The sequence below is a fragment of the Myxine glutinosa genome, chromosome 1, assembly GCF_964187855.1.
Source record: "Myxine glutinosa chromosome 1, kmMyxGlut1.1, whole genome shotgun sequence".
Lineage (NCBI taxonomy): Eukaryota > Metazoa > Chordata > Myxini > Myxiniformes > Myxinidae > Myxine > Myxine glutinosa.
Window position 1 is genome coordinate 216,402,216 of NC_136261.1, and position 22,392 is coordinate 216,424,607.

Genomic DNA, 22,392 nt, shown 5'->3' on the forward strand with positions numbered 1-22,392 from the left:
GTATCACAAAATGCACAACAGGTTTGCTATGCAGCTACACTATTTCACTCACTCACCGCAGGCAGGTTGGTGGTCTTTATGTCTTCTACCGACTCCACTCTGGCCTAGCCCCCACAGCCCTGTCTGTGCTCTGTCCCCCAAATACTCCTACAGGTCACACAAGATCTGCCTACAACCCTCTTCTGGTGAAACTGCCAAAATCAAGACTCTCTGCTCACCTTCACTCTTTCATTCCTCTTTTCTCCCACCTCTGGAACAACTCCCACACTCTCTTCAATTCCACTCCTCCCTCCAGGTCTTTAAAACAGCTGTTCACCACCATCTCTTATCTTCCCCATTCAAAACCTTGATCTTTTCTACTCCCGTTAATTCACCCCAGATCCACTTTTTTCAAATACCGACTTCTTTCCTGGAAGTCCTAGCAGTGTCCATGTATTTTATACCTCTCCCACACCCCTTTCCCATGCCTCCTGCCCCCAAGCCCTCTCCCTCCCACAGTTCTCCTGATGTCCCTGCTCTCAAATGTTGTACTTGTGTGCTTCCCCTCTCTCCCCTTCTTGTCTTTGTCTCCCGCTCCCTTTATTTCGTCTCATGTGTCCGTTTGTTTTTTGTCATTTTTGTAATTAATGTTAGCCCTTACACGAGCCTCGATCTTGTATTTAAAAAAAAAAAAATCCACTTGAAGACTCTATTCAACAAATGTCCTTCATAGTACTTCCAAGTACGATGCAAACTTTCGGTGTACACTATAGTATTAGAAGACGTGGCATGTTTTTTGAGAATGTACCGATCGAGGATTTTGACGTGAAGATTCTGCCGTTATAGGTATTGTCGTGTGGACGACTCTATTAAGACAGATCGTCCACGGATGGAATCGAGCTTAACGAGGCGACAATCAATTCAATGGCGGATCGATACACTAGCCGGGGGTTAGGGGGAGGGTGCCGCGGCTTACCTGTCGGTCCGAAGATGTCTTCTCCCTGTGGAAATTAACTCGACCCGAGGCGGAGGTAAAATGGAAATATTTATTACGGAACCCGAGAACAATGGGACGCGATGATAAAACCTAACCCCCTCTAATGGAGCGCTCCCACACTTCACTTCAAATACAAGACTAGGGAATGGAGAATAAAAGAAAACGTTGTGTGGTGCGTCTTATCTGTCTGGATGTAGCGTCTGTCAGGAATCGTCCGGCTCGAGCACATCGTCCGACGCAGCTCCGGTCGGTGGGAAGAAAGGCCTCGATGCGCCCCCGTTCGCACACTGCTAGGCCACCGAGCCACTCGCTCGCCCCGGTCTCGCCTGCTCCAGTGGCAAGCCTTGCTCGCACGTGAACGCCAGGGAGGAGAATCGATGGCACTCCAACGTTGCTCCAACGTCCGTCGTCCAGCAGGTAATTTGCGGTTCACACAGGAAAAAGATCCAAACGGGGCGAAAGGCAAGGGCAGAAGGGAGGTCCGGGCAGGAACGAAGCCAAAGCGAGAAGGGCAAAGGGAAGAGCTAAGCGGATGCGAAGACAGGCAGGGGAGAAGCGAGAAAATGTCCGTCAGCGAGTCGTTTTGCTGGTCGTCTTCTGACGTCAGCTCTCTTCTCGGATCTTCCGATCGCGTTGGTCACCTCTCATTGGCCGAGCGCTTGGCGCCCTGCTCCCATGCCATTGGTCGGTGGCTAATCACAAGTCCTTCTTTACTCTCCAATCGGTGCTCTTGGTGTTGCTCGCCCCTCCCCCTTGTCAATCAAGAGTCCTGCTGGGCGTGGCTATTGCCTGCCTTGCACGATGTATGCTTGCCATGGCGCCATTGTACTCGGCAGCTTCCTGCTTGTCTTTCTGGTCAGTCCTTATGGCGGCGGGGGAATTAATTAATGTGGTGCGCTATTGGGCCAAGTTAATGTCTTCAGGATATATTGCCATAAGGGACACCGGGATGTTCACAGAGGGAACGACACACAATGGAATTAGCATAATCCCTAAGCTACTTAACAAGCCCCGCCCCCTAGAGGCAGCTACACATACCCAACTTATCAGACATCCGGTCTAGACAGGTCCTCTACTTATTTACATCGAGATGGTTCAAGCTACCCATGACAACCGGAGCATGATACCTATACAGATCTACCTAAATCTATATATGCCCTACCCACAGACATAATAGTATGTACCAATCATCTTCATCAACTCGTCTTCATCCTAGCCATCATCAAAATCGCGATCGTATTACGGGATCAGGTTTATCACCATTTTTGTTAAAGGTAAGTTTCATGACCTTAATAACTCAAGAAAAGAAACTTTCTTTTATGCTCTTCGTGCAGGAAAGTATAAGCTTCGTGTTGACTTGATGGTTTGGGGCTGGCTTAAGATCTCAGGTAGGGTCTTGAGTTTGAGCCCCTGTCATTCTGTTACATAACATCAGGTGGTTTGACTCAGCCTGTCATTCTTATGAGGTTGGCAAATGGGTACCAGCTTACTGGAAACGGGGGCACTGCATCAGCAGCACAGCCCATGCTCCCAGCTCAGCAATGATGCAACCAGCAGCTGTAGGCTGCATATTAAATTATAATAATTACACAGAAATATACTTTATTCATGTTGTTAATAACTCTCTTATTCATGAAAATAAATAGCACAAAAACAATGCAAAACATTTGAATTAAGGGCATAGTTTGGACAAATTTTTAATTTGAAGTCCCTTACCCTATTTTCCGCTGGTTCACGGGACTTTTAAAGAATGTAACCCCCACAAATAGCAAGCCCTCCTGTATAGACCTGAACACTGCACGGGGTATCATGTTCTATGAACTCTTTCGTAACTTCCGCCACTGAAGTTGGGTGGAAGCTATGTTTTCACCCCTGTCTGTTTGCCTGTGAACAGGATATCTCAAAACGTTGTGGATGGATTTGGCTGAAATTTGATGTAGGTGTTGGGGGTGTGACGACGACAAATTGATTCAATTTTGGTGAAGATCCTATTACGGATACGGATTCTGGAATTTTTTCAAAGTGATTCGTTACCATTGAGAGATCGGGCTAAAACCAATCTATAGCACGATATCTCAAAATGTTGTGGACGGATTCGTTCGAAACTTGGTGGACAGGTGAGGTGTGTAACAAGGACAAATTGATTAGACTTTGGTGAGATGCAAAGATCTTCACGGATCCGGATCTTCACCAAAAATGAATCGATTCTTCCTTGTCAAACACACAACCGGTCCAACAAGTTTCGTCCAAATCCATCCATAACCTTTTGAGATATCCTGCTACGTATCGTTTTTGGCCCTATCTCCCAATGGTGAAGAATCACTTTAAAAATTCTAGTAGCCGGATCCGAATCCAGATCTTCACCAAAATCGAATCATTTCGTCCTTGTGACATAAGCTACCTCCCTGCCAAATTTCGTCCGAATCCGTCCACAACGTTTTGAGATATTTTGTTCACAAACGGACAGACAAACAGACAGACAGACAAACAGACAGGGGTGAAAACATAACCTCCATCCACCTTTCATGGCAGAGGTAACACACACACACACACACACACACACACACACAAACAAGGAAATACTGACAAGACAAACACGTAACAGCCACTGAGCTTGGGGGGAAGTGCCGTCACTCACTTCCTGGGATACTCTGGGTACCAGCGACAACGTCATAAAAATGGCGCCGCTTTTCTCATACTCAGCGGGACATTTCATCAGGAGGATTTTCCTCCCCCTCCTCCCTTCCCCCCCATGGATGCCAACCGATGAGGATTGTCTGTGCTCTATCCTTTTTAGGCAAGGAAGCAGCACGTACCATTTTTAAGTGTTTGGTATGACTAGAACCAGTGCAAACCAGATTGGTGTTTTTTAGGAGGCACCACCTCTTTACTTGATGGCCGTTGGCTCCTAACGGGAGCTCATCCGCCTTTTGCCAGGTGTTGTTTTTCGTCCTGACAAGGTGTCACAGTCATCCTCCCCACAAGCAAAGCCAGTGAGGGGTGTTGGTTTAGTCGCCGACAACCCGACCCTGCGGCGGGTAGCACTGGGTTACTTGTTACCAGTGGCAATAAAGGTACGGTGTTTCAGACTCCACAGGTTAGGTTTGACCATTTAACCTGATTTTTACTTGTGTGGTGAGCTATTGAAGTATGTTGACAGATACACATACATTGGTCACATCATCAGTAATGACATGAGTGATGATCACAACCAACATTAAGCGACAATATCGCTCCCTCTGTGTGCGAGGAAATATGCTGAATTTTATGTTTTTCATCTGCTCTGATGAAATTAAGTGTTATTTGTTCAAATCCTACTGTTGCAACCTGTATTTTTCAACTTTCTGGAGCAATTTTGTTCAGTCATCCATGCGTAAAATCACTGTCTGCTATAATAATGCCTTTCGATGGTTGCTGGGCCTTACTAGCCGCATGGTGTTCCCAAACTTTTGTGAATCATAAGGTGATGTCTTTTCAAGAATTTCTCAGGAAGTCAGTGTATAGCTTTAGAAATTGTGTCATTCCTATTGACAACATGGTCATGAAATCATTCAATCATTGGTGTTGGCCTTCGTGCCTCATCACTTGTGCAGAGGTGGAACGACCTCCGTTTCGTGTGATATTAATACTGTACAGTGAGGATTGATGTATGAACTTTGTGTCTGAAATGAAGGATTATTATTATTATTATTATTATTATTATTATTATTAATATTAGTTTGTAAACCTTTACAAGTCGTTGTAACTATTTCATAGCACCCTTCTTTCATGGTCTGTGGAGGTGGACTGTAGAGATCTCCCTGTGTCTTTCAGGTGCCTCGGCATCTGGACAGGATGGTTTCCTGGGCTGTCTTCGATCACTGACTCTTAATGGTGCTGCGCTTGATCTTGAGGGGCAGGCCAAGGTCACGGCTGGGGTGCACCCAGGGTGCACCGGTCATTGCTCTAGCTACGGCTCTTTGTGTCGGAACGGTGGCCTCTGCATGGAGCGTTATGATGGATATGCCTGTGACTGCAAGCACACACCTTATGATGGACCATTCTGTACAAGAGGTGCAGTGTACCTTCCCATTGAGCTGCCTCTCTCCTGGGCTTTCTAAATAAATCTTAATGAACTAACATGTTAGTTGTGTTTGTCAGACTGACAGGATGGCCTAAAGCAGAGGTTCTTAACCAGGGGTACCTGGACCCACCCCATGGGGGTACGAAACCTCCAAGCTGGGGGTACGAGACACGCCGCCCAAAATAAATTTCAATTAAAAAATAAGGGTATTACAGTATTTAAAGAAAAAAGGGTTTAAATGTTTTTATTTAAAAAATACAAGGGTTAAAATGTTTTTATTTAAAAAAATACAAGGGTTAAAATGTTTTTGTTTAAAAATACAAGGGTTAAAATGTTTTTATTTAAAAATTACAAGGGTTAAAATGTTTTTATTTAAAAATTACAAGGGTTAAAATGTTTTTATTTTAAAATTACAAGGGTTAAAATGTTTTTATTTAAAAATTACAAGGGTTAAAATGTTTTTGTTAAAAAATACAAGGGTTAAAATGTTTTTATTTTAAAATTACAAGGGTTAAAATGTTTTTGTTTAAAAATCACAAGGGTTAAAATGTTTTTATTAAAACCTACAAGGGTTAAAATGTTTTTATTTAAAAATTACAAGGGTTAAAATGTTTTTATTTTAAAATTACAAGGGTTAAAATGTTTTTATTTTAAAATTACAAGGGTTAAAATGTTTTTATTTTAAAATTACAAGGGTTAAAATGTTTTTGTTAAAAAATACAAGGGTTAAAATGTTTTTATTTTAAAATTACAAGGGTTAAAATGTTTTTATTTTAAAATTACAAGGGTTAAAATGTTTTTATTAAAAAATCACAAGGGTTAAAATGTTTTTGTTAAAACCTACAAGGGTTAAAATGTTTTTATTTAAAAATTACAAGGGTTAAAATGTTTTTATTTAAAAATTACAAGGGTTAAAATGTTTTTATTTAAAAAATACAAGGGTTAAAATGTTTTTATTTTAAAAAATACAAGGGTTAAAATGTTTTTATTTTAAAAATACAAGCGTTAAAATGTTTTTATTTAAAAAATACAAGGGTTAAAATGTTTTTATTTAAAAAATACAAGGGTTAAAATGTTTTCATTAAAAAATTACAAGGGTTAAAATGTTTTTGTTAAAAATTACAAGGGTTAAAATGTTTTTGTTAAAACCTACAAGGGTTAAAATGTTTTTATTTAAAAATTACAAGGGTTAAAATGTTTTTATTTTAAAAATACAAGGGTTAAAATGTTTGTTAAAAAAATACAAGGGTTAAAATATTTTTATTTAAAAATTACAAGGGTTAAAATGTTTTTGTTAAAAAATACAAGGGTTAAAATGTTTTTATTTTAAAATTACAAGGGTTAAAATGTTTTTATTTTAAAATTACAAGGGTTAAAATGTTTTTATTTTAAAATCACAAGGGTTAAAATGTTTTTATTTAACAAATTACAAGGGTTAAAATGTTTTTATTTAAAAATCACAAGGGTTAAAATGTTTTTATTTAAAAATTACAAGGTTTAAAATGTTTTTCTTTAAAAATCACAAGGGTTAAAATGTTTTTATTTAAGAAATCACAAGGGTCAAAATGTTTTTATTTAAGAAATTACAAGGGTTAAAATGTTTTTATTTAAAAATCACAAGGGTTAAAATGTTTTTATTTAAAAATTACAAGGGTTAAAATGTTTTTCTTTAAAAATCACAAGGGTTAAAATGTTTTTATTTAAGAAATCACAAGGGTCAAAATGTTTTTATTTAATAAATTACAAGGGTTAAAATGTTTTTATTTAAAAATCACAAGGGTTAAAATGTTTTTATTTTAGAAATACAAGGGTTAAAATGTTTTTATTTAAAAATTACAAGGGTTAAAATGTTTTTATTTAAAAATTACAAGGGTTAAAATGTTTTTATTTAAAAATTACAAGGGTTAAAATGTTTTTATTTAAAAATCACAAGGGTTAAAATGTTTTTGTTAAAAAAATACAAGGGTTAAAATGTTTTTATTTAAAAATTACAAGGGTTAAAATGTTTTTGTTAAAAAAATACAAGGGTTAAAATGTTTTTGTTAAAAAAATACAAGGGTTAAAATGTTTTTATTTAAAAATTACAAGGGTTAAAATGTTTTTATTTAAAAATTACAAGGGTTAAAATGTTTTTATTTAAAAATTACAAGGGTTAAAATGTTTTTATTTAAATATCACAAGGGCTAAAATGTTTTTGTTAAAAATATATAAGGGTTAAAATGTTTTTATTTAAATATTACAAGGGTTAAAATGTTTTTATTTATAAATTACAAAGGTTAAAATGTTTTTATTTTAAAAAATACAAGGGTTAAAATGTTTTTGTTTAAAAAATACAAGGGTTAAAATGTTTTTATTTAAAAAATACAAGGGGAAAAATGTTTTTATTTAAAAAATACAAGGGTCAAAATGTTTTTATTAAAAAATACAAGGGTTAAAATGTTTTCATTAAAAAATTACAAGGGTTAAAATGTTTTTTGTTAAAAAAATACAAGGGTTAAAATGTTTTTATTTAAAAATTACAAGGGTTAAAATGTTTTTATTTAAAAATCGCAAGGGTTAAAATGTTTTTATTTAAAAATTACAAGGGTTAAAATGTTTTTATTTAAAAATCACAAGGGTTAAAATGTTTTTGTTAAAAAAATACAAGGGTTAACATGTTTTTATTTTAAAATTACAAGGGATAAAAATGTTTTTATTTTAAAATTACAAGGGTTAAAATGTTTTTATTTTTAAAATACAAGGGTTAAAATGTTTTTGTTAAAAAAATACAAGGGTTAAAATGTTTTTATTTTAAAATCACATGGGTTAAAATGTTTTTATTTAAAAATTACATGGGTTAAAATGTTTTTATTTAAAAATCACAATGGTTAAAATGTTTTTGTTAAAAAAAAATACAAGGGTTAACATGCTTTTATTTAAAAATTACAAGGGTTAAAATGTTTTTATTTTTGAAAATTACAAGGGATAAAATGTTTTTATTTTTAAAATACAATGGTTAAAATGTTTTTGTTAAAAAAATACAAGGGTTAAAATGTTTTTATTTAAAAATTACAAGGGTTAAAATGTTTTTATTTTAAAAATACAAGGGTTAAAATGTTTGTTAAAAAAATACAAGGGTTAAAATATTTTTATTTAAAAATTACAAGGGTTAAAATGTTTTTATTTTAAAAAAATACAAGGGTTAAAATGTTTTTATTTAAAAAAATACATGGGTTATAATGTTTTTATTTTAAAATACAAGGGTTAAAATGTTTTTATTTAAAAAATACAAGGGTTAAAATGTTTTTATTTTAAAATTACAAGGGTTAAAATGTTTTTGTTTAAAAATTACAAGGGTTAAAATATTTTTGTTCAAAAATTACAAGGGTTTGAGGTTTAAAAAAAATAATAATTTAGGACTTTCGGTGTTCATAATTATTTTATCTTTTAAATATATTTTTATTCAATTACAGGCAAATATTATGTTATAAAAAGATATGAATGAGCACTTACAATAAAAAAAATGACAACGTATTATTTTCTGAAGTAATAACCATAAGTGTGGCTAATTTTAATTTTATGTCTTTTTTATGTCTTTTTATATAGAATTAATCTATTATTGTAGTTTTAAGTCATTTTTGACAACGAGTACGGTAAAATATTATGAAAACTCAAGGGGTACGGGCACTTTAAAAGGTTAAGAATCACTGGCCTAAAGATACACACACTCAACTCTATAAGCTGTCTAGCCTGGGTTAAAATCCCATCACAGCTATAAACTGTCTTCCTGGTATTTCACATGGTGTTGGCTTAGCGGTTAGGGTGCCGGCTTGAGATCCTAGGATCCTGGGTTCGAATCCCGATCGATCGTTGAATTAACGCCAGCGGGGTTGACTCAGGCTGTCATCCTTCCGAGGTCGGCAAATTGAGTACCAGCTTGCTGGGATGAATGATCCCGGTGTGTACCCCGGTTTAGAATAGGTACACTGTATCCCTGCGCATCGTAAGAGGCGACCAAGGGTTGGCGTCAGGAAGGGCATCCGGCCATAAATACATTGCCTCAAACAGGGAACCATGATTGTCTTGGGGCCCGCAAGGCCAACCCCCGCTATAGCGGGGGAAAATGGCCTCAAAACGATCATTCATTCATTTTTTCTGGTATTTCACAAGGAGCGTGATTCATCATCGTGTGTTCCGTCCCTCGGATGGAGGTTAAACTGGCGTCCCGTCTGCCGGAATTAGTTGGTGGACGTTAAATATATCTCGGTGTCCTTTGCAAAGAATAGGCGAGCTATCTCCGGCACCATGAACAAATTCCAAATTCCTGTCCTAACCTACAGGGGGCCTTGCATCAGTGGGACAGCCTCGCCCTCAGCCACTGATGCTTCCCTGCAGCCTTGTGCTGCATACGAAAGAAGAGGATTGTGTGTGCCAATAAAACGTTTGGATTACATTTTGTTTTTGTTCTGAATGATCATAATAGTCAATTACTTTTCATAAATTCATTACACCACACACATGAAAAGTGGGTTTAAGCAATTGGTTCAGGTCTGTCTGTCCGTCCATCTGTTTAAAAATGTCAGTTTATGATCGAGGAACAACTTATTTAAATTGAATGTTTTATTTTGAACATTAATTAGAAAATGAACCTTCAGTTTAACAGTACGTTGTCTCTGAATTCGTCCCGATTGCACATGCTCAGAGAGGAGAGAGATAAAAAAAAAATTCTGTCTGTCTGTCTGGCAGTAAAACAAAATTGAAAATCATTCCAAACAAGAATCTCGCTGTTTTAGAGGACGTTATGAAGGACACAAACAACAGGCACGAATAATGAATGTAACGTGTTAGATAGGGTGGTGTAATAGACACTGCGTCAATGGCGGTAAATTCCCGAATTATTTTATTTATACCACTTTTACAATCTTTATTTTATTTAAATTGAATTATATACTTGAACACTATGGTACACAAATACACAAATCGCCTTATTTTCACTTTCAAAACCCTTCCGTTAAATAGGGCAGTGTATAATGGTGCTGTATAAGACTGCTTCAATTGCGCGAAACCTCCGGAATTTTTTAACGATCTTTAAAATCATCATTTTATTTAAATTGAAGTGTATATTGAACACTGCAGGGGTAACGTGCTCTGTGAACTCTATAGTTTAAGAAGTGGCTGAAGACACTTTTCTTCTGGGAAAAGCATTCCAAATATGATGCAAGTCAATTGTCTTTTTGCAATAATTTCATAAATTATGAAGAACTTGTGAGAATAAATATTCCAATCATAACCATCAATACTTGCATCTATGTTTCCCACTGACGTCATGAAGCTTTTCAACTATTTACTGTCTAGTAAGTCTATGAATGCATATTGTACAGGGTCCGGCTGGGAGGTGTGACGATTTTCAGAAAACTCGTACACAGTTATTTTTAGTCGAATTTCAATTTTTATTTTTTTTAAAGACTACATATATAATGCCATTTAATATACTGTAACAAAGACATTTTAAAAATGTAATTCATGTTTTAATTGGGTATAAAAATGCAAGTGGGGGGTCTCGCGCATGCGTGATGGCTGTTGGTTACTCGTTGTTAGGCGCCATTTCAGTAGCCATGGAGCTGTGGACGATTGAACATCGCATCTTTGTTGTTGAGACGTTTATTCAAACGGGTAGTTCGGTGGTGCTTACACAGCGCAGATTTCATACTCACTTCAATGTTGGTCGACGTGGCGCCGTTCCGTCTCGAAACACAATATTGAAGTGGGTAAAAAACTTCAGGACAACTGGATCTGTGAGGCCGGGAGCAGCTCGGGGAGGTGATCGAACCGTTAGGACCCCGGAAAACATCGAAAGGGTTCGACAAGCTGTGGAGGCCAGCCCTCGTCGGTCAGCGGTACGGCACGCTCGTGCTCTACGGATGTCAGACAGATCAGTTCGTCGAATTTTGCACTTGGACCTTCATTATCATGCGTACAAAATCATGGTGGTTCAAGAACTGCAGCAGAATGATTTCGTATGGTGGTTTACGTTCGCAGAAAGAATGCTGGAACTGCTGAGGGATGCTGCTGTGCTGAGAAATGCTGGAACTTTTCCGCGCGTCTGCAAGAATGCTTGGACAAGAACGGCCGCCATTTAGATGATGTCATTTTTCAAACATGAATTACATTTTTAAAATGTCTTTGTTACAGTGTATTAAATGGCATTATATATGTAGTCTTTAAATAAAAAAAAATTGGAAATTCGACTAAAAATAACTGTGTATGAGTTTTCTGAAAATCGTCACACCTCCCTGACGGACCCTGTATATAGTAATGTATTTTGTTGGTAATCTATCTATAATTCCAGTAATCTCTGTCTGTCTGTCTGTACGTCTGTACGTTTGTTTGTTTGTCTGTGACCGCTGTTTCTCGACAACTACCGGTCCGATATACTTTTAACTTGCCAGGTATATTGCTGGGGACCCGAGGATGTGCCTTTTCAAGGTTTCATATTAATCGGACAATTACTTACCGAGCTATGTCCAAAAAACGATTCAACCAATCAGAGAGCAGCGAACGATCGCGTGTGCCGAACGTGGCGATGGCGGACACACTCTGCCTCGGATGGCACATTTGAGAGCGTATTCATTTATTTCACGTTTGCAAACTATGTTGGCGCTATGTTGGCGTTAAACGATGTTTTAAAACTAATAAAAACGAATTTGCGATTCATTCGCTTTCCTGCGCGTTTGTGTACGCGATGGCGATTTCTTTACCAAACTCCGGAAGCCGTTCGCTTTGGACCGAACCATTTCATGTAAATAGAGGGGGGGGATTGTCACCACTCGCAAGCCGTTCGCTTTGGACCAAACCATTTCATGTAAATAGAGGGGGGGGATATAATTTTAGATATATATATATAGTACGGGCATGCCCTAGTTAATATAAATCTGGTAGTAATGCAGTATGGTGTTTGCAATGATTTTTGAAGTATTATGTAAATATGTTATAAATCATTATTAGCATTAATTTATCTCGCCCGAAGGGGATGCGAGACTATTGCAATACAATGTCCCTGTCTGAGTGTTTGTCTATCTGTGTGTGTGTGAGCATCCATATATTTTCACCTTTAAAATGTTTTCCTCTGTAACCGTTTGTCCGATCGATGCGAAACATTAAACATTGGATGGACTCCCCATGGAGAATATTATATTGCTAATTCTGGCGTCATACGTCACATGGTATGGCAGCCATATAAGCTTAAAGAAAGAAATTTGGACATCATTTTCTCTGAAACCACTCAACGAAAAAAATGTAAACATGTCATCAACTCCCCATGGGATATATGTTTTGGGTGATAAGGATGACGTTATTGGTGAAGTGGTATTCCAGCCATAATTGGTTGAATTGAAATCCTTATCCAAAAAATCTGAAAGTTCATGTATGTGATCTATCACCCAATGTGAGTGGAGAATTAAATTTATGACATTCATAACCCATGCCAAGAAACTATGTGACACAATTCGGTGCATGGATGATATGGGTATACGGGTCAAAATAGCAGTGTCATAATGGTAGCGTGTTTAGTTAATGATGGTATTGTAGCGGTTCCCGCTGAATGTACACAATCGCCTTGCACCTGCCAGGACGCGACCAGGGCGCGATCGCCATGCCGGGCTCGTCCGGACGGGCCCAGACGCGCCTCTCCTGGGCATGCCCGGACTCGCTGTTCCCGGGCACGCCCGAACCTCCCGGGCACGCCCGAACCTCCCGGGCACGCCCGGTCTCGTCTTTCCCGGGCATGCCCGCTCTCGCCTTTCCAGGGCTCGCCCAGAGCGCCCGGGCACGCCCAGCCTCGACTTGCCAGGCCGCGTCCAGGACGCCCGGGCATGTCCAGACTCGCCTTTCCAGGGCTCGCCCAGAGCGTCCGGGCATGCCCGCTCTCGCCTTTCCAGGGCTCGCCCAGAGCGCTCGGGCACGCCCAGCCTCGACTTGCCAGGCCGCGTCCAAGACGCCCGGGCATGTCCAGACTCGCCTTTCCAGGGCTCGCCCAGAGCGTCCGGGCATGCCCGCTCTCGCCTTTCCAGGGCTCGCCCAGAGCGCTCGGGCACGCCCAGCCTCGACTTGCCAGGCCGCGTCCAGGACGCCCGGGCATGTCCAGACTCGCCTTTCCAGGACTCGCCCTTGACACCCGGGCATGCCCGGTCTCGGTTTTCCCGGGCAAACGCCCCGGCATAAATGTGTATATATATTGCTGCCCGATAAACGGGCTTGTCAGAATACCTGAGCTGTTTTGTTTCAATAAAGCAACTCGGACGAATTCCGTCTTTGGTCGCGTCAATTCTTTCGACTCGCGTTGGAGCGCAGCTCCTTCACTGGTGACCTACCGACATGGACACGGCAGTGACTCTTAAACTGCCTACCTTCTGGGAGGCTCACGTGGCTGTTTGGTTCGCCCAGGCGGACTCCCAGTTCGCCCTGCGAGGCATCACCGCGGACGACACCCGCTTCCACCACGTCGTGGCAGCGCTCGGTTCCGCCACCGCGGCCCGCGCCCTGAGCCTCCTCGAGCACCCACCGGCTGCCAACAAGTATGACGCGCTGAAGACGCTCCTCCTCGACGCTCCTCCTCGACCTGCCCGAGCTCGGCGACACGCGCCCGTCCGAGCGCATGGACTATATGCTCTCGTTGCTCGGTGAGCACTCTCCGGATTTTCTGTTCCGCGACCTGTTCCTTCGCCAGCTGCCTCACCCGGTACGCCTCGCCCTGGCTGGCACGTCGATCACCGATCCCCGCGCCCTCGCCAGGGAAGCCGATAAGATCTCCTCGGCGGGCCAACACATCGGCGCGGCTACCTGGAGCCTGCCGCCGTCTGAGGCGACGCCCAAGCGCCCTGCGCGGTTGGAGGCCGAACTGCCGGTGCAACTGGCGGCCGCCACGCGGCGCCGACCGCTTCCGACACGACGGCCGGGGCCTCCACCTGACCAGGCGTGGTGTTATTACCACGCCAGGTTCGGACACAAGGCTCGGACGTGCCGACCCCCGTGCACTTTCGGCAAGTCGGGAAACGGCCGGGCCGGCGTTCATTCCCAGCCATGAGCGCCGGCCACTCGGGCAACTTGCTTTTTATTCGGGACAAAGCGTCCGGGCGGCGTTTCCTTTGTGACACCGGCGCCCAACTGAGCGTCATACCCGCCTCCGAGCAGGACAGGCGGGACGCCGTTTGCGGCCCCTCTTTGGTCGCTGCTAATGGCTCGGCCATACGCACTTTCGGCCCGCGCTACGTCACCCTCTGCTTCGGCAGCCAGCACTTTCAGTGGACCTTTGTGACCGCCTGCGTCCCCATGGCTTTGCTGGGCGCCGACTTCCTCTGCGCGCACGGGCTGCTGGTCGACGTCAAACGTCGTCGCCTTGTCAACGCCGAGACCTTCAGCTCCCTGGCGTGCACGATGAGCAGCTCTGCGCCGACTGAACTGGCGTGCGCCCTCCCGACGGCGAACGAGTTCGCTCGCCTGCTCGCGGAATTCCCGGTCCTCACGCAGCCGACGTTTTCGGCCGTCGCAGTGCGGCATGGGATCGAGCACCACATACCCACTACGGGCCCGCCGGTCTACGCCAGGGCCCGCCACCTCGACCCGGCCAAGCTCGCCGTGGCAAAGGCCGAGTTCGACGCGTTGGAGCACCTCGGCATCGTGCGGCGCTCCAATAGCGCGTGGGCCTCACCACTGCACATCGTGCCAAAGCCGGGGGGCGGATGGCACCCGTGTGGCGACGACCGCCGCCTCAACTACGCTACCACCCCCGACAGGTACCCGATCCCGCACATCCAGGACTTTTCCGCCCGTTTGGCGGGATGGGTCATATTTGCCAAAATTGACCTGATACAGGGATACCACCAGGTACCTGTCCGGGCGGCCGACGTCCCGAAGACGGCCGTCATCACGCCGTTCGGCTAGTTCGAATTTTTGAGGATGCCGTTTGGCCTCAAGAACGCGGCCCAGGCGTTCCAGCGCTTAATGGACGGCGTGCTGCGCGACCTGCCATTTCTTTTCGTCTATCTGGACGACATCCTCGTCGCCAGCACGTCCCACGCCGAGCACCTCCTCCACCTCCGAACACTGTTCGGTCGCCTCAGCGAGCACGGCTTAATTGTCAACCCAGCCAAATGCCACTTCGGCACGACGACCTTTGACTTTTTGGGCCACCGCATCACCAAGACCGGGGCCGTGCCGCTGCCGACCAAGGTCGAGGCCATCACCACGTTCCCGCGTCCCCGTTCCATCAAGGCCCTACAAGAGTTCCTCGGCATGGTGAATTTTTATCACCGATTCGTGCCCTGCGCTGCTCAGCTCATGCGGCCCCTTTACGAGGCCCTCCGGGGCAAGCCGGCCAAGCATGACATCGTTTGGTCCGCGGCCATGGACGCGGCCTTTGCGAGCGCAAAACGGGCCCTCGCCGACGCAACGCTGCTGGCTCACCCGGTGCTCAACGCGCCCATCGCCCTCACTACGGACGCCTCCAACTACGCGGTGGGCGCCGTCCATGAACAATGGATGGACGGGGTTTGGCAGCCACTCGCTTTTTTCAGCCGGCAGCTCCGGCCGAACGAGTTAAAATACAGCACGTTCGACCGCGAGCTGCTCGGTCTATTCCTGGCCGTTCGCCATTTCCGACACCTCCTGGAGGGCCGCCCGTTCACGGCTTTCGTCGACCACAAGCCGTTGGTCTACGCAATGGCCAAAGTCACGGAGCCGTGGTCGGCCCGCCAGCAGCGCCACCTCTCCGCCGTGTTGGAATTCACCACGGACATCCGGCACATCGCCGGCAAAGACAACGCCGTGGCCGACTGTCTTTCTCGGGCCAGCGCGAACGCGGTCCACCTCGGCGTGGACTTCGCGCTCATGGCGGCCGACCAGACCACCGACACCTCGGTGCAGGCCCTCCGGGCGGCGGACACGGGCCTCCGCCTGGCCGACATCCCCTTCGCGGGCACCGGCCTGCTCTGCGACGTCTCCCAGGGCCAGCCTCGCCCCATCGTGCCCGTTTCCTGGCAGCGCCGCATCTTCGCCTCCATCCACGGCCTTTCTCACCCGGGCCGGAAAGCTTCTCAGAAGCTGGTGTCGGTGCGTTTCGTCTGGCACGGCCTTCGACGGAACGTCCGCGACTGGGCCAACGCCTGCACGGCCTGCCAACGGGCGAAGGTCCACCGCCACACCCAGGCCCCGCTAGCACCTTTCACCGTGCCTGCACGGCGTTTTGACCACGTCCACGTGGACCTGGTGGGTCCCCTGCCCCCATCGCGGGGGTTCACCCACCTGCTCACCATGGTGGACAGGACCACCAGGTGGCCGGAGGCCGTGCCCCTCACCTCCACCACCACCGCCGACGTGGCGCAGGCGTTCATCGCCCACCTGGGTCGCGCGCTTCGGCGCACCGGCGGACATCTCGTCCGACCGCGACCCACAGTTCAGGTCCAAACTTTGGGGCGCGGTCGCCCGCTCGTTGGGGGTCATGCTGCACCGCACCACGGCCTACCACCCCCAAGCCAACGGGTTGTGTGAGCGGTTTCACCGCTCCATGAAGGCCGCACTCATGGCCGGCCTTCAGGACGACGGTTGGACCGACCGGCTGCCGTGGGTCCTTTTGGGCCTCCGCACGGCCCCCAAGGAGGACCTCCGGGCGTCCGCCGCCGAGCTCGTCTACGGCCAGCCGCTCCGCGTCCCAGGCGAGTTCGTGCCCGACGCTACCAGTCCCTGGTCCGCCGCACACCAGCGCTCGGACCTCCAGGAGGCCGCCCGACGATTTGCCCCCGTGCCAACGTCCCGCCACGGTGGCCCCCAGTCCTACGTCCCCCCGGCGCTTCGCACAGCGGAGTACGTCTTTGTGCGTCATGACGCGCACCGGGGGCCACTCCGGCCGCCGTACGACAGGCCCTTCCGGGTCCTGCGACGGGGCGACAAGTCCTTCGTCGTCGACGTCGGCGGCCGGTCGGACCGGATCTCTGTGGACCGCCTCAAACCGGCGCACGTGGACGTCGACCGACCACCACGGTTGGCCCTTCCTCCGCGGCGAGGCCGCCCCCCATCTACAGTTCCCCCCGCTCGACCACCCACCACCGGATCGGACCCCCCCCCCCCCCCGACCCTCCAGGGGTCGCTTCGGCCGGGTCATCCGGACCCCCCTTAAATTGACCCTGCCGGTGCAGGTCGATTCTGGAGGGGCGTGTGTAGCGGTTCCCGCTGAATGTACACAATCGCCTTGCACCTGCCAGGACGCGGCCAGGGCGCGATCGCCATGCCGGGCTCGTCCGGACGGGCCCAGACGCGCCTCTCCTGGGCATGCCCGGACTCGCTGTTCCCGGGCACGCCCGAACCTCCCGGGCACGCCCGGTCTCGTCTTTCCCGGGCATGCCCTCTCTCGCCTTTCCAGGGCTCGCCCAGAGCGCCCGGGCACGCCCAGCCTCGACTTGCCAGGCCGCGTCCAGGACGCCCGGGCATGTCCAGACTCGCCTTTCCAGGGCTCGCCCAGAGCGTCCGGGCATGCCCGCTCTCGCCTTTCCAGGGCTCGCCCAGAGCGCTCGGGCACGCCCAGCCTCGACTTGCCAGGCCGCGTCCAGGACGCCCGGGCATGTCCAGACTCGCCTTTCCAGGACTCGCCCTTGACACCCGGGCATGCCCGGTCTCGGTTTTCCCGGGCAAACGCCCCGGCATAAATGTGTATATATATTGCTGCCCGATAAACGGGCTTGTCAGAATACCTGAGCTGTTTTGTTTCAATAAAGCAACTCGGACGAATTCCGTCTTTGGTCGCGTCAATTCCTTCGACTCGCCTGGAGCGCAGCTCCTTCAGTATTTTTGTTCAGAATGAGTGCGCGAGACGAGACTATGCGCTCCAGTTGTGCCGGGTGCCGTTCTCGTTGTATTAGAATTGTACCGGTAAAATCCATTTTGGAATCCATTGCAATTGAAATTTATCATTGACATATCCTGGTTACTGTATTTAGAATTTGACCCGATAGATGATGAGGAATGGACCTTTTCCCACCTGTATAACCTTCCTTGCCCAATTGTGTGTCTCTCAGAGGTGGGTGCATTCTTCGAAGCTGGTACGTGGGTGCGTTTTTCCCTGCCTGCACTTCACGCGACAACATCTCCACCTCAGCCCCGTGTCTTGATCGAGGGCCAGGAGGAACTGCACGGTCAGCCAGGACAGATGACGGGGCTCGGGGATGAATCTTGGGGTCTCACAGATGAAGACGGGTCAAACATTAAGGTGTGGCGTACTGGAGGGAGCTTGGCGGAGAGCATAAGTTTCAGCTTCAGCACGAAGAGAGCGCCTTCTGTGTTGATCTACGTCACAACTAGTGTCGGCTCCTACATTGCTGTTGTACTGCAGACTAATGGTGAGTACACCTGAACGTTTTAGGTGCTTGGAGGCCATATTCTTGTGCTAAGGAAATAATCTATATACAGTATTAAAGTAGCCGGATGTCTCCGTCTATCACACACTTTTCACAGGTACGTCATTATGACGTTACGCCAGCGTTAGGCTAGGCCTCAATGGAAGTGAACATTATTCCGGCATTCAGCACTCAACTTACTCAAGCTTCTCCAATGGCAGTTGAACACAATAACCCATATATTTGATTCTATCTGACTGTCTGACGTCCGTAGGCGACAGGCTGAATGCAAGACACTGGGCATCGGGATGACGTGTTTAGTAGCCGGCGAAGCCGGTGTTGTGAATAAACGCGTACGTATTATGTTGAAAACCAGATCATGCTGGATCCCTTGGCTTGAGAATTTCGAAGCTTTGACGCACCAAATCGCTCAATGGAGGCCGCCATCTTGCGGATGCGGAAGTATGCCTAACAAATTGAAAAAAGTTCAATAGGAGTTTGTTTCACCCGTCTTTGTTTGATTCACAATCTAATGCATCTCTAATTTGTACGGTAATTAAAATACTTTAAGACCAACCTCCGCCCGCACGGGCCTGGTTATCTTCAACGAAAATCGTCACCAAACACCGGAACCAATGAGATGCGAGCATTTGAAAAAATATTTCAGAAACCAAATCACTCAATGAAGGCCGCCATCTTCCGGATGCGGAAGTATGCATAAAACAATTGCGAAAAAGTTCAATCGGAGTTTGTTTCACCCGTCTTTGTTTGATTCACAATCTTATGCACCTCTAATTTGTAATTAAAATAATTTAAGACCAACCTCGTTATCTTCAACGAAAATCGTCACCAAACACCAGAACCAATGAGATTCGAGCATTTGAAAAAATATATTTTTAAAGCTTATTACGCATTTCGGAGGGTGAAAACGGCATCAAATATTCTAAAATTGACGAAGAATTATTTTTTAGAAATCTCGCGGCCGTAGGGGATCGTTTTTCACGGCCGGAAATATCCGAAGTTGAGACGGAATTCACCGAATTAATCAAGAAGTAAATTTTATCAATTTTAATCTCATCCAGAATGCAAATGGTGTCATTTTAGGTCTGAATTAGCGAAATTTTGTGAGCTGACCAATCAGCGATCAGCTTAGGTCAGCCAATCAGCGCCATCGACACGGTTTGATTAACGACAGTCACACATTGCCATTGAAACGGGCGCTATCGTCTGACCTGTCGGCACTGATCTTACTGCAAGCTAACTTCTTCTGGTGGGGGAAGCCGCAGTGCCCAGAGAGAACCAGTCCTGACAGCGACTGAAGTTAGAAGACTACACACATACTGTGAAAACGTATGTTAAGCCCAGTTAAAATTTCTTAAAATAGGCCTTAAGCTAGCACATTGTATAGTTACTTCCTTAAGCTTCTTGTGACATTTATTGTATGTAGGTATTGGGGAGGACTGTCTGCTCCTCTCTTTTACCAAGTCTTACCAGGTATGGTACCTACTACACCTACCTACTACCAACTACCTAACCTATTGATGCCATAGTGATGGGTAAACTAGTGGCAAGAGGCTTTGGCTTCGCCGGCTCATTGCGGCTTTGCAGTCGGGTACTAGTAAGATGGCGGTTTAGTAAGATGGTGGTTTAGTAAGATGGTGGTTTTGTAAGATGGCGGTGTCATAAGATGGCGGTTCCGTAAGATGGCGGTTCCGTAAGATGGCGGTTCCGTAAGATGGCGGTGTCGTAAGATGGCGGTTCCGTAAGATGGCGGTGTCGTAAGATGGCGGTGTCGTAAGATGGCGGTGGCGTAAGATGGCGGCGTCGTAAGATGGCGGCGTCGTAAGATGGCGGCGTCGTAAGATGGCGGCGTCGTACGATGGCGGTGTCGTACGATGGCGGTGTCGTACGATGGCGGTGTCGTACGATGGCGGTGTCGTACGATGGCGGTGTCGTACGATGGCGGTGTCGTACGATGGCGGTGTCGTACGATGGCGGTGTCGTACGATGGCGGTGTCGTACGATGGCGGTGTCGTACGATGGCGGTGTCGTACGATGGCGGTGTCGTACGATGGCGGTGTCGTACGATGGCGGTGGCCTAAGATGGCGGTGGCGTAAGATGGCGGTGTCGTAAGATGGCGGTGTCGTAAGACGGCGGTGTCGTAAGACGGCGGTGTCGTAAGACGGCGGTGTCGTAAGACGGCGGTGTCGTAAGATGGCGCTGTCGTAAGATGGCGGTGTCGTGAGATTGCGTTACATCTGGGGATGTCATTACAGCATTATGTCTAGCGATAGGCCTGTACGGTGGTGTATAATTCATGACTCGATGAGAATTGCATTTTGCAACAACAACAAAAAAAAAACACGTAATGTCTGATCCCTGGGAACATAAAACAAATTTATCTATATTATAATAGCCGTAGATGATTCTGTCTGTCTGTCTGTCTATCTGTTGGGTGTCTGTCCGGGGTGTGGCTTACTCGGTTTGCAGAGTAGCTCCACCCATAGCTCCACCCATTCTGGGAGTGGCTATAAACAAATATCCACCATTTTATTAACTCGCATAGCTTTGAGTCCTGTTTTGTAGGCCCGTGGTGTCTTGCTCTCCCCCAGTTTTATTTCAAATCAAATTCGATAAATCATTTCATTTTTCACAGTCGCTAACATAGTTTTAGACTCGGTTGAAAAAAAACGGGAAGAAAATCCGATGAAAGTTGCCGTTTATAGAACGAAATGAATTCTCAAAGGCCTGTAACTTCAAGGCCATTGAGTCTCTCTCACGCCTTTATCTCCAATCTAACTCACCATATGATTTCATTTTTATCGATGGTTTTACTTTTAGACTCGGTGTCAGCAATAATTGAGAACAATCCACACACGCGGGAAAATGCAGAGATATATTTTTTTAAATCGCGTCATGGTGTATCATACACCGCCCAACATGACACCGCCGGCAATGTGTCGATATATATTAAAAATTCGCTTTTGCTTTTCCGTTATGATATATTACTATTTCGTTTGATGACAATCGTCACAAAAACGTCAACAATGATGCCGACATATATTTCTTCGTTTTTATTTCATTCAACATATTAGCCGGAAGTAAAATATGTTTCAGGAAATTACCGAGAGATATTTCTTCGTTTTTTTTATTAGTTATGTGCGCATACACTTTAAATAGGTTTATTTGAAATCTTTAATTTTCCACAAACATTCCACACACGCGGGAAAATGCAGAGATATATTTTTTAAAATCGCGTCATGGTGTATCATACACCGCCCAACATGACACCGACGGCAATGTGTCGATATCTATTTTAAATTCGATATATCATTTCATTTTTCACAGTCGCTAACATAGTTTTAGACTCGGTTGAAAAAAAACGAGAAGAAAATCCGATGAAAGTTGCCGTTTATAGAACGAAATGAATTCTCAAATGCCTGTAACTTCAAGGCCATTGAGTCTCTCTCACGCCTTTATCTCCAATCTAACTCACCATATGATTTCATTTTTATCGATGGTTTTAGAGTCGGTGTCAGCAATAATTGAGAACATTCCACACACGCAGGAAAATGCAGATATTTTTTTTTAAATCGCGTCATGGTGTATCATACACCGCCTAACATGACACCGACGGCAACGTGTCGATACATATTAAAAATTCGATATATCATTTCATTTTTCACAGTCGCTAACATAGTTTTCGACTCGGTTGAAAAAAAACGGGAAGGAAATCCAATGAAAGTTGCCGTTTATAGAACGAAATGAATTCTCAAACGCCTGTAACTTCAACTTCAAGGCCATTGAGTCTCTCTCACGCCTTTATCTCCAATCTAACTCACCATATGATTTCATTTTTATCGATGGTTTTGGACTCGGTGTCAGCAATAATTGAGAACATTCCACACACGCGGGAAAATGCAGAGATATATTTTTAAAAATCGCGTCATGGTGTATCATACACCGCCCAACATGACACCGACGGCAACGT

General features: G+C 45.4%; 1 protein-coding gene across 1 annotated transcript in view; it reads left to right on the forward strand.

Annotated features, from left to right (window-relative positions):
- LOC137435261 (contactin-associated protein-like 2) overlaps positions 1-22,392 on the forward strand; it is a 175,787-nt gene that overhangs the window by 130,153 nt on the left and 23,242 nt on the right. The window contains exons 10-12 of the mRNA XM_078773729.1: positions 4,790-5,029; positions 18,083-18,199; positions 18,290-18,403. Of these exons, the coding sequence (XP_078629855.1) occupies positions 4,790-5,029; positions 18,083-18,199; positions 18,290-18,403 (471 nt within the window). The remainder of the gene's footprint in view (positions 1-4,789; positions 5,030-18,082; positions 18,200-18,289; positions 18,404-22,392) is intronic.